Below are 16267 nucleotides of genomic sequence, written 5' to 3' on the forward strand. Positions count from 1 at the left end.
AGACATAGCTTCCTATGCACACATATACACACAAACACACACACGTACATACACACGTTCCTGAAGCCCTGGAGAGCAGGGCCCAACAGAGATGTGAAGTTTAGATGTGCAGCAACAGCTAAACGCCGTGTCAGGTTTCTCTGGGCTCGTGCTAAATTTAACCCTCTGATCCTGCAGCAGTCAGAGGGTTTAAATGCCAACCTGCAGTTGCTGCTCCACACCAGTTGTTCTCCACACATCTTCCTCTCTCCACTAACCCAGGCCAGAAGTGGGAGAGGCTCACTCACACACTCTCTCCAACACACTCAGACCTAACACCCCTATAGAACACACACAGTAGAGTCCAGAGGAACCAAACCAGAGTCTTCACCCCCTAAACTTCAGCGTCGACCAGTATGGAGCTTTTCGAGACCAACCCCTACTTCTTCCCCGACCAACGCTTCTACGAAGGGGGGACAACTTCTACCAGTCCCGGCTGCCGGGTGGGTATGACCAGGGGGGCTACCAGGAGCGCGGGGGTTCCATGATGGGGCTTTGTGGGGGTCTATCCGGGGGGGTTGGGGTAGGGTTGGGTGGAGGTATGGAGGACAAGGCAACCCCCTCTGGTCTCTCCCCCCACCCGGAGCCCCACTGCCCCGGCCAGTGCCTACCCTGGGCCTGCAAGCTGTGCAAACGCAAGACTGTGACCATGGACCGACGGAAAGCGGCCACAATGCGTGAGAAGAGGAGGCTGAAGAAGGTGAACGAGGCATTCGAGGCCCTGAAGAGGAGCACCCTGATGAACCCCAACCAGAGGCTGCCCAAGGTGGAGATCCTGAGGAGTGCCATCCAGTACATTGAGAGGCTGCAGGCACTTGTTTCCTCCCTCAACCAGCAGGAGAACGACCAGGGAACACAGGGCTTACAATACCGCACCGGGCCTGCTCAACCCAGGGTGAGTAGGAGACAGGGACGCAGGGAGGAAGAGATGGACGGTGTGAGGGATGAAACAACCACACCAACCTACAGTAGAGGTCTGGGAGAAGGAGCAAGGTAGAAGGGAGGAGAGAGGGTTGGAGGGAGGGAGGTTAGCAGAGATACATGAGGATGGGAGTGGTTGAGGAGGAAGAGAAAGAATATGAGGAAAAGGCTAAATGAGAGAAAAGATGTGAATAAAGTGAGAGAGGGAATGACACAGTAGAAGAGTGAGGAGTCAAAGAGGGAGAGGCAGACTGGAGAGGGATGAAGGGAATGAGGAGTGAAGAAAGAGGGAGAGGCAGACTGGAGAGGGATGAAGGGAATGAGGAGTGAAGAAAGAGGGAGAAGCAGACTGGAGAGGGATGAAGGGAATGAGGAGTGAAGAAAGAGGGAGAAGCAGACTGGAGAGGGATGAAGGGAATGAGGAGTGAAGAAAGAGGGAGAAGCAGACTGGAGAGGGATGAAGGGAATGAGGAGTGAAGAAAGAGGGAGAAGCAGACTGGAGAGGGATGAAGGGAATGAGGAGTGAAGAAAGAGGGACCAGAGACTTGGAAAAGGATGCAAATGACATGGATGGGAATAATCGCCCCCAACATTTAGGAAATTCTGTTATTTGAGTACATGTAGGCCTACAGGCATTAACAGTGCTTTTAGGTAAGGCAGGTGTGGCGGTTGGGTGTGTTAGTTGTTAAGGCTTTTTATATGTCTGTGTGTGCTAGTGTGAGTCTGGTAGGAGGGTAGATCTACGTCTGGTGTGTAAACTCTGATATATGGTGTTCGCCTCTCGTAGAATACAAGGTTTCAACAGAACAGTTCCAGAACAGAGTTCTTACATTCATTGACAGTTGTCATAGACAAGTACCGCGGATAGAGCCCTCATCAAACCATCCACTAACAACCCAGACAGAACAGAACTTAGAGGTATATTGAAACATTTCACCCTGGCGTGCGTGAATTCCCTTGGGAGTGCTGCTATGGCTATTGTTTTAAAAGACATGCTACATACATAATTTGTATCCCTCATAAGTACTTCAAACACAGCACTCACCTAATCTTGATTAAGTTTCATCTTAACCTACCAGCTTTCAGAAACAGTTGTAATGGATAATGTGCTATGACACAGTAGTACAATCAATTATTCATAAAGTAATTGATGAAGCTGTGTGTGTAGTGAGTGGAGTTGTGGGTAGTGTAGTGTGTGTGCTTCACTTGGTAGAGCATGGCGCTTCCAATGCCAGGATTGTGGGTTCGATTCCCATGGGGGACCAGTATGAAAAAATATGAAAATGTATGCACTCACTACTGTAGTGTCTGCTAAATGACAATTAAAAAAAAGAAATTTGTTTGATGAATCATTGAAAAAGAGACAGGCAACACCAGCTTCTTAGCTACGACAGGCAAAGATTATCAATAGTAGTGTGTGTTTGTCGTGGTGAGTAGCGTAGTGTGTGTGTATAGTTGTGAATGAGATGATGTGTGTGTCACTGGCATCGTCTGTGTGGGGTGGGGCGTGGCGTGTCACATAAAGCGGGGTGAATGACAGTGCCTTGTCTCCATGGTAACAGGTGTCGTCGTCGAGTGAGCAGGGATCAGGCAGCACCTGCTGTAGCAGCCCAGAGTGGAGCAGCACCTCAGACCACTGTACCCAGAGCTACAGCAACGAGGGTAAACACATCATGTATTACATTGCAGCAATGCACCCTGAACTTGTTGAAAATGTTAGCTGTTTTGACACTCTCTCTCATGTCTCTCTCTAGACCTCCTGAGTGCAGACTCTCCAGAGCAGACTAACCTGCGCTCTCTGACGTCCATCGTGGACAGCATCACAGCAGCAGAGGGGGCTCCACTGGCCTACCCTGTACCTGTGGACATTCCCAAATAAACCCAGAGCAGCAGACAGACATGTGTGCTGTTAACAGGTCCAATACATCACAAACCATCTTTTTTTTACTCCCTTCCATGAGGAGGTAGTCACTGATGGGATATAACTGGATAGGTGAAAGCCATGCAGCGAAACCTACTGTACATTCCACCTATCCAAGCATGTTAGATCAGTGACTACTTCAATGAAGGGAGGAACGAAGGCCAGGCCCTGTGTGTCCCAGCTAGTTGCAAGCTAGCACTTGGACACCACACAGCACCATACACACCCACACACCACACAACACCATACACACCAACATAGGCCAGGAGGTTTTTCCAGGACGAACTCCTGGCCCTAACCTAAAGCCCTCACACCTCTTCCAGGCCTGAGACCTTATTCCCAACCTACCAAACCCTGTGGTCCACGTCTCCCTACCAGTAGGTTACAGGTCAGATCCTAACCTGAGAATCCACTGACATCAATCTATGCATGTTTTAGGACAAAAACCCAGTTCCCTGTGTGGATCTCAAGTTAGAACTGAGGCCCTAAGTGCCACTGGAAAGGAGCAACGAGAATTATGGTTTTCTGTCCTGACTTAATGCAGAAAAATATATGTTTCCTCCTTTTCTAAATCTTTCCCTGATCTATCTTGCATTCTGTTTGCGTGTGTTATGCTTAAAAACATTAGTTTATTATTTCTGGGGCCAATATGTACCATGGCAGTTTTGACCAATGCATCTGCTTAATTTAAACTGGTAATGAATGCTAGTGATGTAAATACGTTCCGTTTTCTACAGAGTGGTTTTGCTATTTTATTTTCTATTTTTTTGCTAACTTATTTTTGAGTTTTATAATAAAGATTGTTGTGTATTTGTAGATGTCCCAACTTGTATTTGTAGATGTCTAAACTTGCATTAAAGACCATTTTCAATACTTGGCCGCAGTTAATGTCTTAACATGCAAGCACATACCTGCATGCCAACCATCACCTCAAAATGAACACACAACATCAACATTTATCTTTACAAAAAACAGCTTTACTTATGTCTATAGTGTCATAAATACAATACACTTTTTAAATAGCCAAATAATAAAATCTTGATTTGTCAGCATCATTTCACACCTGGAATAAATACACACACAGTACTCGTAGCTGCCACAGTAACACAATACATCTTTTAGACACCTTTAAAACATTGGCTGTAAAATAAAAATAAATACACCCATCCAACACTTCACTAGTTCACTGACAGAGCTCTCTCATTGGAGGAGAGGAGGTCATACACACAACACGTGCTAGTGCTCGGGCAGCATCATTGGCCACTTTCACATCCCCATGGCAACTGGACAGGAAAGGGGCGGCAGGGGAAAAGTCCATATATGGCATCATCACTGTCTCTGTCAGGTGTCCTGTTTGTGAGGATTTTCGTTTGGCTGATGCCTAGCAGCAATTTACTGTTTGATTTGAAACGAAGTAGAGAAAAACAACACCATCCATCCATGGAGGTTAGTCTAGGGTTTGGCTTTCGTAACATGCTGTTTCCCTTAAGTCTCAAATATTGGAGCCTATTGCTTTCATTTACACACACAGCTCATCCTGTATCCTCTCATATCTACAGGATCACCTACTCTACTCATGGTAGCTACATCAGTGTCAAATAGCGGAAGGAAACAAGTGGAGATAGGAAAGGGCAGGAGGAAAGGAGAAAAGGAGATGGGAAAGGAGATATGAAAAGAGAGAAGGAAAGTAGGGGATAAAAGGCAGGAAAGGTAACTGAACCGTTTAGGTCTGGACCCAAGAACCTGTGGCTGAGAATCATAGTAGTAGTATCACATAGAGTAACAGGCCCCTGCTTAGTGAGTCCTTCATATAACTCCAGACACTGACAGCATATAAGACACACAGAGGTCCAACACACAAATAGAACAGTCACCACCGAATACAGGGCATTGGGTTTCATACAGCAATGATATTATAATATTCTCCATATATAATTCCAATATATATATTTATATATATTTATATAAAAAAACATATGTCATCCATTTTATTTACAGAGAGACAATAAATGATTAATACCTTGCATAACCGAGGGGACGACGTGTAGGTGGAAAACACCCAGGAGCTAGAATAAAGTTAGACTAGAACCCACAAATGAGCAATTAGGTCTAGAACCCACAGAGTAGGAATTAGGACGAGAACCCATAGATTCGGAATTAGGACTAGAACCCACAGAGTAGGAATTAGGACTAGTACTCACATATTCGGAATTAGGACTAGAACCCACAGAGTAGGAATTAGGAATAGAACCCACAGATAAAGAATTAGGACTAGAACCGACAGATTAGGAATTAGGACTATGCGGGAGCACGACACCACAACAACAAGGCTACTGGGGGTACTGGGTTTACTGGGAATAGCAACTGGGCCGAGTCTCCTTTACAGCAGCGAGTGTGGCAATGAGCACACTCAGAGTTCAAAGGTCAAAAAGTCAGAGGTCACCTCCGAATTGCACGTGTCCCACGGAGAAGGTGAGAGGTGACGCTGGATACAGGTCCCTTAACGTCAAGATCTCTCCCAAATTTGGCATGTCACTCTCGAAAGGCCGCAAGCATGTGTCCATACAGGTCATGGGAATAAACTGAGAGAGATACAAAGGAAGACAGAAGGAGAAAGCGAGGGAGAGAAAGAAAGAGGGAGAGAGAGAGGGTTGGCAACTGGGGTGGAACTAGCATGAGGTTTCCCTAAACCTTTTGTTAGCATTGCTCAGTCAGGAATAGGCTAATGGTCCTAGGCATTTGTTAGCATTGCTAGGATGTCTTACCTGTTAACGTTAGCTCCTGTTAGTAAGTGGAGTGGAGTTAGCATGAGTACGTCCGTACAGCAGAGGGGTCGAGTCTCTGGGGAGCCGGGGGAGGAGCTAGACAGTGTGTGGCAGAAGTGGGCGTGGCCGAGCGGGACAGAGAGGAGACAGCGTGCAGTGAGACAGGCAAAGCAAAGAGACCGGCACACATTCACACACACATGAATGCCCTCACACACATCAAGCGTTAAGATGAAATCATTTTGTGGCTGTTATTGTTAGGGCTTGCATTGTCAGTGAATCGCAAAACACACTCAAATCACATCCACACGACTGCAATTCATTTAACTACGACCTCACAGTACCCCTTTCCAAACACACACACCTTCTGGTTGCAGCTGTTTCCTGGGCACCAGGGCCATGGACGGGGGCATGGACATGGAGGGCATACGGAACCCAGCGGGCAGTGTTTCCATGGAGCCCGCCATCATGCCCATTCCCCCTCCTCCCTCCCCGCGGAAACGCTTACGCCACGATGGAGAGCGGCGGAACGTCTTATCATCCCCACTCTACACAGAGAGAGAAAGTAAACAAACAAACAGCCATGTAAAAGCAATCAAAGTGGTTATAAAGAAACAGAATCCATATTTCACAGGAAGACGGCAAAACTGAAACACTTGTGGGTCCATTATTTCCTTATTACTCACCTCCTCCAGTCTGCGGTCAGTGCCCAGGGCCAGGACGTTGTTGAACTCTCTCTCCAGAACCTGCCGAGCCTGGCGCACACATACACAGCATATAGATATATAGCATTTATACAACGGGTGGGTCTCATCCTGAATGCTTGATTGGTTAAAAGTGCAATCCATCCTGTCTATTCCACAAGTTATCACCGGCTAAATCTATGGTGTTAAAATGCCTATTTACTCTGTTCCATCAGCCCAGCCAGGCATGTTATAAACTTGACCTCCACTATAAAAAGCATCTAGACATTATCTCACATTTCTTTTAGACAACAGCTGAGATTTGTATAAACCTTAGTGTCTGTCTCTCTGACATTTGCAACATTGTTTCAATTTTCAAATTTGATCTCCAACTGTCCCACAGTAATGAACGTGTAGGGGTGGGTCAAGAGTTGGGACGAAAGAGAAAGGCAGGCAGCGTTTCTCAGCCAGTCGAAATCATGAATCAGCTGGCATCATTTGTATGGATATATACAAAGAAATGTCAATTGAAAAAAGGTCAAACGAAACCAAATGCAGCTTGTTTGCAGTCTTCCCAGCTTCAGTTTGAAGTTATTGTGTTAGCTGTGTTGTTGGCTAGCTCCTCTAAACAACTGTGTCCTGACTAGTGAGCACATTTTCTATGCCAGGTGAAATAGTGCCTAATTAGCTCATTGTTATGGATGTATCCAAATAAATGTCACTAGAAAACAACTTAAACACATGCAACTACTGTTGTTGATTTTTCTTCACTGATTGGCGTGACTCTAAGTTAGCCGTAGTTGGCTAGCTAGCAAGCAAAGGGATAAGAATGTTTCCAGCCAGAATGGCAACCGAACCAATAGAACGAATGACCAGCCGGCTTGGGTAGCAACCCTAGATTTGTTTCGGGACTATATCTTGTGGAAGGATGAAATAGTATGACAAAAGTTATCACAATAAAGTTTTTAATTAAAATCAATCATTGTTTGAAAATGTTGTTAACCCATTATATAAAAGTGATAATGTTTTCGAAGCCGGTGTTTGGAGGATATATTGGCATGGTTTGCCGGCCCGAGACAAACTCCCGTGCCAATATATCCTCCAAACACCAGCTTTTCTGGCATTATCACTTAAATAGACAGCTGGCGTTACTCCTAGGGCTGTGGCAGTCATGACATTTTGTCAGCCGGTAGGTAATTGTCATGCAAATGACTGCCGGTCTCACGGTAATTGACCGTTATTTAACATAAACATGGTTAGCATCTCCGGGCTTCCACACCATAGAAATTGGACTGGTAAACTCATGGATACACTCGCAAAGGCTGCTTGGTATTGTGGTGCAATAATTTCCATTGTAATGCAGAATGTTCATTCAAATAATACTAACTAATGTGGCTCATGCAATGGAATGTCGTTTTTGTAATGCCAGTTGAGTTGAATCAACAAATCAAAGCACAGACTGATGGGTATACTTCCTGCTTTTACATCCTTCTTTTACTTCCTGCTTTGCTCCAATGGGGACACTCAAAATGGCTACAAGTCCACCCATTATGTCATCATTGACTTGACTGGGGACGTCCGTTCTATTATGTGTAGGCCAACTGTAGGACGGTGAGAACAGCAGTAACGTTGTGGCTCGCCTCAATAAACCTAGTTTCTCTCGGTTTGATGCAGTCAAGTCAGGTACTATGTAATCGGATGGAATGATAAATAACCAGCAAGAAGTTAGTCTAGTGCAAGATAACAGTGGTTGCGGTCTCACCCTCCATGCCTGCTCTGGTGTTCCGAGCCTCCAGTGTCTTACTCACACAAACACACACACACACTCGGCCTCTGCTCCCTAATAGTCTAGAGCTGCTCGCTCTGTGCCTCTCTCTCTCTCCCTTTCTCTACAGCTCTGTTTTAATAAAGTAGCAAAACAATGGGCTTTTCTGCTGCTTCCCTCACTCAGATCGGACCGGTTGTCTTGTAGGTCCTTTCAGAACGGGTTTTAAAAATGTATTTATGCATATTCCGAAGCTTCCCGTGTCCATTTCCAAACAGGAGCCCTAATTCTCATCATCATTTGTCCTCATCATTCAGATTATTCACATTTAACCATGAAGTGTTTAGAGAGTAATTAGATGGACAATAGTGCACTAAGTACCAGGCAATTAGCGTTTGGTAAACTACCCATCAGCGGCATTCATTTGAGCAGTTTTGAATGCCAACGGTCACAGGGAATTTGGCTGGGTCATGACTCGTGACTGGTGTGGCGGTAATATGCTAACTGTGACAGCCCTAGTCATTCCTACACAGTGCTAGTCCCTCGACCAAGGGTGTGTGTCTGTGTGTACCTGTGTGTTCTGCATGGGGATCTGCAGTATGAGAGCCAGGCTGCTGTAGTCGAAGGTCTCATCCAGAGCAATGAGAGCCCCGTGGACTCCACTCTCCATCAGGTTGGTATTGTAGTCCTTCAGACCTATACTCTGGACCCAGTGCACTACCTGCTCATTGGTCCACACTAACGCATCTACAGAGAGGGGGGAGGGGGTATGGAAAGAGGGGGAGAGGAGAGAGAGACGGGAGAGGGATAGACAGAGAGAGACAGAGAAAGGTGTATTACTATTACAGCATATAGACCAGTTCATCTAATAAACAGACAGAGAATATCATATCAGAAGTATTCACACTCCAATAGTGTACTCTCGATGGCATACTGCCTTTGTTCTGAATAAGCACAGCTGTCACCCAGCTTTTTCAGAGAGGAACAGGCTGTGTGTGTGTGTGTGTGTGTGAGGAGGGGGGCTTCTGATGTGACAGGACAGCTGAGTCAAGTTCATATGCAGTGCTGAAGGTCATAAGGTAGCAAAGCTTTAGCTGGCTCTCTGTGTGTGTGTGTTCATGTGCGTGTGCGTGCGTGTGTGTTCGTGTGTGCGTGCGTGTGTGTGCGCGTGTGTGTTCATGCGTGCGTGTGTGTGTGTCGTGTGTTTGTGTGTTCGCGTGCGTGCGTGTGTTTGTGTGTGCGTGCGGGTGTGCGTGCGTGTGTTTGTGTGCGTGCGTGTGTGTGTGTGTTTGTGTGTGTGTGTGTGTGTGTAGAGATAGCAGTAAAAGGCTCAGCTGTCCATACATAGAGCTCCAACCCTCTTAAATCCCGTGTGGCTCACTTGGTAGAGCATGGTGCTTGCAACTCAAGGGTTGTTAGTTTGATTCCCATGGGGGACCAGTATGAAAATGTATGAACTCACTACTGTAAGTCACTCTGGATAAGAGTGTCTGCTAAATGACTCAAATGTAAATGTGCTGTGTCTGCAGAGCACTGAGACAGGATCTCACATGATGACATTTATAATGAGCGATCCTGTCTATGAGTATGTATGTTTACCTTTCATGTCGTGCATGCTCTCTTCTCTACGACGGTCCAGGTCTTTCCTGTCGTAATTGAGTCTCTTCAAGCACATAATCCCATACTGCAGACTGGCCCTGATACACACAATATTATTTGTGAATTTTGTATTCCCACATTGTTATGGGTTAAATGTCATTGTTGACTGCACAAATTGAATACATATGTCATCACTTTTATGCTTATTTTTCCTATATTGATATTGAAAGTGTAGCATGGCAGCTCCTAAGAACGGTTGCTGTTGCCGTGGTGGCTGGCTGGTTACCATGGTGACTGACCTGTGGAAGCTGTCAACCATCTTGAGGTGTGTGCGGAGGTCTTTCTTGGTGAGGTGGTCCAGCATGCGGGCGTCCACCAGACACTCCATGAAGTAGGAGCGGTACTGAGGCAGACCCAGGCTGGGCAGCCACTCATTACCGATCCACTCATGGTTCATATCACCGTATGCCAGAGTCTGTGTGTCAGGAGGGACACAGTTAGTGAGTATGTTTGGCTGAGATTAGATACAATTGAGAGGTTCATCTGTGTACGTGGATTAACCAAAAGAGTAGGCGTGTGTGTATGTGTGTATGTGTGTGTGTGTGTGTGTGTGGTCTGAGACTGTGCTCTCTGTGACATGGTGACAACCCCCCTGGCTCAGGTAATTGTTGTGATAACAACGACAGGTGTTAGTGGGAGGAGTTCTCACCTGAGCCCAGCTGCCCTCCTCATTCTCCTGAGTGATTGACAGCGTGGCAGAGACAGGACAGATTGGGTTAGACACATGCACACAGTTAGCTAATGCTAATCACACACTGAGCTCTACAAATCTCTCCCTCGCCCTCCAATTGGCAACTCTGACCATAACTCTCTCCTCCTGATTCCTTCTTACAAGCAAAAATTAAAGCAGGAAGCACCAGTGACTCGGTCTATAAAAAAGTGGTCAGATGAAGCAGATACTAAACTACAGGACTGTTTTGCTATCACAGACTGGAACATGTTCCGGGATTCTTCCGATGACATTGAGGAGTACAGTACACCACACCAGTCACTGGCTTTATCCATAAGTGCTTCGAGGACGTCGTCCCCAAAGTGACTGTACGTACATACTCCAACCAGAAGCCATGGATTACAGGCAACATTTGCACTGAGCTAAATGGTAGAGCTGCGGCTTTCAAGGAGCGGAAGTCTAATCAGGAAGCTTATAAGAAATCCCGCTATGCCCTCCGACGAACGATCAAACAGGCAAAGAGTCAATACAGGACTAAGATTGAATCGTACTACACCGGTTCCGATGCTCGTCGGATGTGGCAGGGCTTGCAAACTATTACAGACTACAAAGGGAAGCACAGCCGAGAGCTTCCCAGTGGCACGAGCCTACCAGACAAGCTAAATAACTTCTATGCTCTCTTCGAGGCAAGTTATACTGAAACATGCATGAGAGCATCAGCTGTACCGGACGACTGTGTTATCACACTCACATCGGTTGCGAAGAGCAAGACCTTTAAACAGGTCAACATTCACAAGGCCGCAGGTCCAGATGGATTACCAAGACGTGTACTCCGAGCATGTGCTGACCAGCTGGCAAGTGTCTTCACTGACATTTTTAACCTCTCCCTGTCTGAGTCTGTAATACCAACATGTTTCAAGCAGACCGCCATAGTCCCTGTGCCCAAGAACACTAAGGTAACCTGCCTAAAAGACTACTAACCCGTAGCACTCACGTCTGTAGTCATGAAATGCTTTGAAAGGCTGGTCATGGCTCTCATCAACACCATTATCCCAGAAACCGTAGACCCACTCCAATTTGCATACCGCCCCAACACAGATCCACAGATGACGCCATCTCTATTGCACTCCACACTGCTCTTTCCCACAGAAGGAACACCTACATGAGAATGCTATTCATTGACTACAGCTCAGCATTCAACACCATAGTGCCCTCAAAGCTCATCACTAAGCTAAGGACCCTGGGACTAAACACTTCCCTCTGCAACTGGATCCTGGACTTCCTGATGGGCCGCCCCCAGGTGGTGAGAGTAGGTAACAACACATCCACCACGCTGATCCTCAACATGGAGGCCACCCAGGGGTGCTTGCTCAGTCCCCTCCTGTACTCCATGTTCATTCATGAATACTTGGCCAGGCACGACTCCAACATCATTAAGATTGCAGATGACGCAACAGTGGTAGGCCTGATCACTGACAATGATGAGACAGCCTATAGGGGGAGGTCAGAGACCTGACCATGTGGTGCAAGGGCAACAACCTCTCCCTCAACATGATCAAGACAAAGGAGATGATTGTGGACCACAGGAAAAGGAGGACCGAGCACACCCCCATTCTCATTGACAGGGCTGCAGCGGAGCAGGTTTGAGAGCGTCAAGTTCCTTGGCGTCGACATCCCCAACAAACTAACATGTTCCAAGCTCACCAAGACAGTTGTGAAGAGGGCACAACAAAACCTATTCCCCCTCAGGAGACTGAAAAGATTTGGCATGGGTCCTCAGATCCTGAAAAGGTTTTACAGCTGCACCATCGAGAGCATCCTGATCGGTTGCATCTCTGCCTGGTATTGCAACATAATTACCTCAATTACCTCGACACTGGTGCCTCCGCACATTGACACATTGACTCTGTACCGGTACCCCCTGTATATAGCACCACTATTGTTATTTACTGCTGCTCTTGAATTATTTGTTATTCTTATCCCTTACTTTCTTTTAGATATTTTCTTAAAACAGCATTGTTGGTTAAGGGCTTGTAAGTAAGCATTTCATTGTAAGGTTGACAAATAAAATTTGATTTACATTTTTTGAGTGATCTGAGTCCCATGCACCAATGTAACCGACCAGGTACTGAACCCAGGAAAGCCATATGGAGAGATGGATCAACTTTAACACCAGAATGCTGAGACATAATTCATCACAACACACCCAACACAACCTAACAGACAACCAGCATAAATCTACACACAATAACCCATCAAAACAACAGAGCCTAATATGGGGCACCAAAGACATGCTAACCCAGGCACAAACAAGGAGGCAGTATGCGTTGTAGTTGTAGGAGGCTGGGGATGAGCGTTTGCAGAAGCAGGCATATGTGTAGCACAGCGGGGCAGAGTGTGTGTGGGTGTGTGATGTGTGTGGTGTGTGTGGTGTGTGTGTGGTGGGGAGGGGGTCACACAGATGGCACTGACCGCTTTAGTGGAGGAAGCCAGGTTCTCCATCTCTTCATGGGTTAACCACACATTTCCGGAGGACTGTGCAGAGAGGGACAGCACGCACGAGCACGCACACACAATTACAGACAGACAACAAAGAAAAGCACGCACACACGCATACAGTGTCTGTAGTGAGAGGGAGTGTGTCAGGCAGGCAGTATCTGGCACACTGTTGAGAGAGTAGGTTTCCCGCTCCACCCCATGCAGCACAGTGGACAGAGTGAAGAGTACTGTCAACTCCAAAAGCACTATCATTACAGGGTCAGTGAAGTGACAGGTGATGGGCAGTGTGTGTGTATGTACCATGAGCGGTACAAAGTGGCTGTGTGTGTGTGTGTGATGTGTGTGTGTGTGTGTTTGTACCGTTCTAGAGGTGAGCGGGGCAGAGGGGCTGGTGAGGGACACCATCTCCTGGATGGCCAGTCTCAGTTTGAGGCGGTGCAGGGGGTTACTGATGCCAATCTCCCTCTGGATCTCTGTGTCCGACAGGGCCGACATGATGGCACCGCTCTTCACGTTGGCACGACACGCTGCTACGTACCAGGCGGGCATCCCCACCCACAACTACATTGGTGAGATAGAGCCTCATCTTCATCATCACCACCACCATCAACATCACAATCACACACAGTATAACACTCCAGGTGATTATATGGTAGGACAAGGTTAAGGTAGAGTAGGGTTTAGGGGAATCTGGAGGCTAGGGATAGGGTAAGGTTGTGGTGGAGGTTAGGGGTCAGGGGTTAGTGGTTATACCTCTAGCCAGGAGACCACAGTTGGTCCATCCCACTGAGCGAAGGGCAGCCCTCTCCTCCTAGCCTCCTCTAGCAGCTCATGTCTGACACAGAGACAGGGGAGAGATAGAAACGGGGAGAAAGAGGGAGTGAGAGAGAGAGAAAGAGAGAGGAGAGTAAACAACTAATGTTGGCATGGCCTCTGGAGCACATGCATGTTTTATTCTACTACGGAACAGAGTGAGGCCAGGGTTTCACAGCTTACAAAATGTATTCACAATTCAACTGACAGAGACACCACCAATTGACCTTGCATTTAGACAGAAAGAGAAAGAGAGTGTGTGTGTGTGAGTGGTAGGTAAAGGTCTTACTTCTTCTTCATCCTGCGGTCTCTCTCTGCCTGAGTGCCCAGCTTGCCCAGAGTCATGGTGTCTCCGATGCTCATCTCAAAGTCTACTGAGACACACAACACAACAGACATAGCATCACTCACACATACCTGTACATACAGTAGCCTACAGAATACAGAGATTACAGGTCCAGCTGAGTTACCTCCCGGCATCAGGGCAGGCAGAGGCTGTCCCTCCCTCCCCAGTGTCCCTCCTCCCTCCATCCTGCCCTTCTCCTTGCTCTTCCCAAACAGACGACCTATAGATGACTTGATGCCCTTCTTCGCTTTACCCCTGTAGAGAGAGAGAGAAAGAGAGAGAGAGTGAGCGAGGGAGAGAGAGAGACTAAGTATAAGTGGGATTGAAAGAATGTGTGTGTATGTGGGGGAGGGGGGTTGTATGTGTGTGTGTGTGTGTGTGTGTGTGTGTGTGTGTGTGTACCCTCGTCCGTCCTCCAGACTGCCAGTGAGCTGGGCGAAGTTGGTCTCCAGTCTCAGACTGCGGGGAGAGGAGGGGGGAGACGTCTCACACTTGATAGTAGCCTTGTCCTCACGAGCTTCCACTGGTGACTGGAGGGAGAGAGAGAGGTGAGAAAGAGTGAAGCCACCTTTATCTGTCAGGAGGCTTCAAATAGGAGCTTTCTCAGAGAGGCTGTGACAACACCTTGTCCAGCGGGAAGGATCCTGTCTTTCCAATCGCAACCTTGACAACTTTGTTAATTTCAGTAACTCTCCATATCTAGGAGCTGTACTGCCTCTCTTAGTTGTGTAGATAAAGAGAAAACTGACTTACTGCTATTTTTCTACGGTGTTTCCTTAAGTCGCTAGGCTGTTAAAGACAGGAGGGAGGCACAGACAGACAACACATAGATAGAGGCAACCAGTTGTTAGACATACAATCAAAACCAGTTACTGGGGTTACTGAAGAGAGAATGAATAAGCAGCAGTTGAGTGACTTTTTGTTTCACACTGTAAACATTGTCTGTGAGTACATCAATCCAAACATGTTTTCAGGTTAGTCCTCTCTGATGGTTAAGTGCATGTCTGCGTCTCACCAGGGTCATGATTCCCAGCTGGTGGCTGGCGTTGTGGGTGTTGTGTTTGGGGGTAGAGCGTCCGCTGGTGGGAGGGGACGAGGAGGAAGCCAGGGACTGGGCAGTGGCTGAGCTGGGCATGGTTCGGGGGCGGAGTGTAACGTTGAGTCCGTCCATGCTACCACTGTTCACACGAGACTCTATCTCATCTGCCCTGAGGTCAGCAGACTCCCTCTCCACCTGGATCATCCTGAACACCAGAGAGTACAGTGGGATGAGACACAATAACTACATCTTACACACATAATAACAACATCATACACACAATAAATACATCATACTCACATAATAACAGTTAGCTGGTATGTGTGTATGATGTAGTTATTATGCGTGTATGATGTAGTTATTATGCGTGTATGGTGTAGTTATTATGCGTGTATGATGTAGTTATTATGCGTGTATGGTGTAGTTATTATGTGTGTATGATGTAGTTATTATGTGTGTATGATGTAGTTATTATGTGTGTATGATGTAGTTATTATGTGTGTACGATGTAGTTATTATGTGTGTACGATGTAGTTATTATTTGTGTACGATGTAGTTATTATGTGTGTACGATGTAGTTATTATTTGTGTATGATGTAGTTATAATGTGTGTATGATGTAGTTATAATGTGTGTATGATGTAGTTATTATGTGTGTATGATGTCGTTATTATGTGTGTATGATGTCGTTATTATGTGTGTATGATGTCGTTATTATGTGTGTATGATGTCGTCATTATGTGTGTATGATGTCGTTATTATGTGTGTATGGTGTAGTTATTATGTGTGTATGGTGTAGTTATTATGTGTGTATGGTGTAGTTATTATGTGTGTATGGTGTAGTTATTATGTGTGTATGGTGTAGTTATTATGTGTGTATGGTGTAGTTATTATGTGTGTATGGTGTAGTTATTATGTGTTTATGATGTAGTTATGTGTTTATGATGCAGTTATTATGTGTGTATGATGCAGTTATTATGTGTTTATGATGTAGTTATTCTGTGTTTATAATGTAGTTATTATGTGTGTATGATGTAGTTATTATGCGTGTATGATGTTGTTATAACTTCATCATACACACATAATAACTACATCATGAAAACATAATACCTACATCATCCACATAATACACATAATAACTACATCAT

The 16267-nt window shown here is 46.2% G+C and overlaps 2 protein-coding genes across 10 annotated transcripts in view; one reads left to right on the forward strand and one right to left on the reverse strand.

Moving 5' to 3' along the window:
- The first annotated feature begins 235 nt into the window (after window positions 1-235).
- On the forward strand, window positions 236-3698 carry myog (myogenin). The gene is given in 4 exon segments (XM_064967222.1): window positions 236-449; window positions 452-934; window positions 2523-2622; window positions 2715-3698. Coding segments are annotated over 4 exon segments (762 nt in total). The 5' UTR covers window positions 236-395; the 3' UTR covers window positions 2840-3698.
- Window positions 3699-3836: 138 nt separating this feature from the next.
- ppfia4 (PTPRF interacting protein alpha 4) overlaps window positions 3837-16267 on the reverse strand; it is a 138270-nt gene continuing 125839 nt past the window's right edge. For 3 of the 9 annotated variants that reach the window (XM_064968578.1, XM_064968574.1, XM_064968582.1), the window contains exons 15-30: window positions 15097-15325; window positions 14835-14870; window positions 14484-14611; window positions 14206-14336; window positions 14025-14109; window positions 13676-13757; window positions 13283-13483; window positions 12896-12958; window positions 10403-10429; window positions 9993-10168; window positions 9694-9791; window positions 8666-8841; window positions 6333-6401; window positions 6011-6194; window positions 5647-5742; window positions 3837-5463 (exon numbers count right to left, since the gene is read on the reverse strand). In XM_064968578.1, the coding sequence (XP_064824650.1) occupies window positions 5684-5742; window positions 6011-6194; window positions 6333-6401; window positions 8666-8841; window positions 9694-9791; window positions 9993-10168; window positions 10403-10429; window positions 12896-12958; window positions 13283-13483; window positions 13676-13757; window positions 14025-14109; window positions 14206-14336; window positions 14484-14611; window positions 14835-14870; window positions 15097-15325 (1744 nt within the window). In that variant the 3' untranslated portion in view covers window positions 3837-5463; window positions 5647-5683. The remainder of the gene's footprint in view (window positions 5464-5646; window positions 5743-6010; window positions 6195-6332; window positions 6402-8665; window positions 8842-9693; window positions 9792-9992; window positions 10169-10402; window positions 10430-12895; window positions 12959-13282; window positions 13484-13675; window positions 13758-14024; window positions 14110-14205; window positions 14337-14483; window positions 14612-14834; window positions 14871-15096; window positions 15326-16267) is intronic. The other 6 variants (XM_064968579.1, XM_064968575.1, XM_064968577.1 and 3 more) reach the window with 5 other exon arrangements.

This window comes from Oncorhynchus masou, chromosome 6, assembly GCF_036934945.1.
Source record: "Oncorhynchus masou masou isolate Uvic2021 chromosome 6, UVic_Omas_1.1, whole genome shotgun sequence".
Taxonomy (NCBI): domain Eukaryota; kingdom Metazoa; phylum Chordata; class Actinopteri; order Salmoniformes; family Salmonidae; genus Oncorhynchus; species Oncorhynchus masou.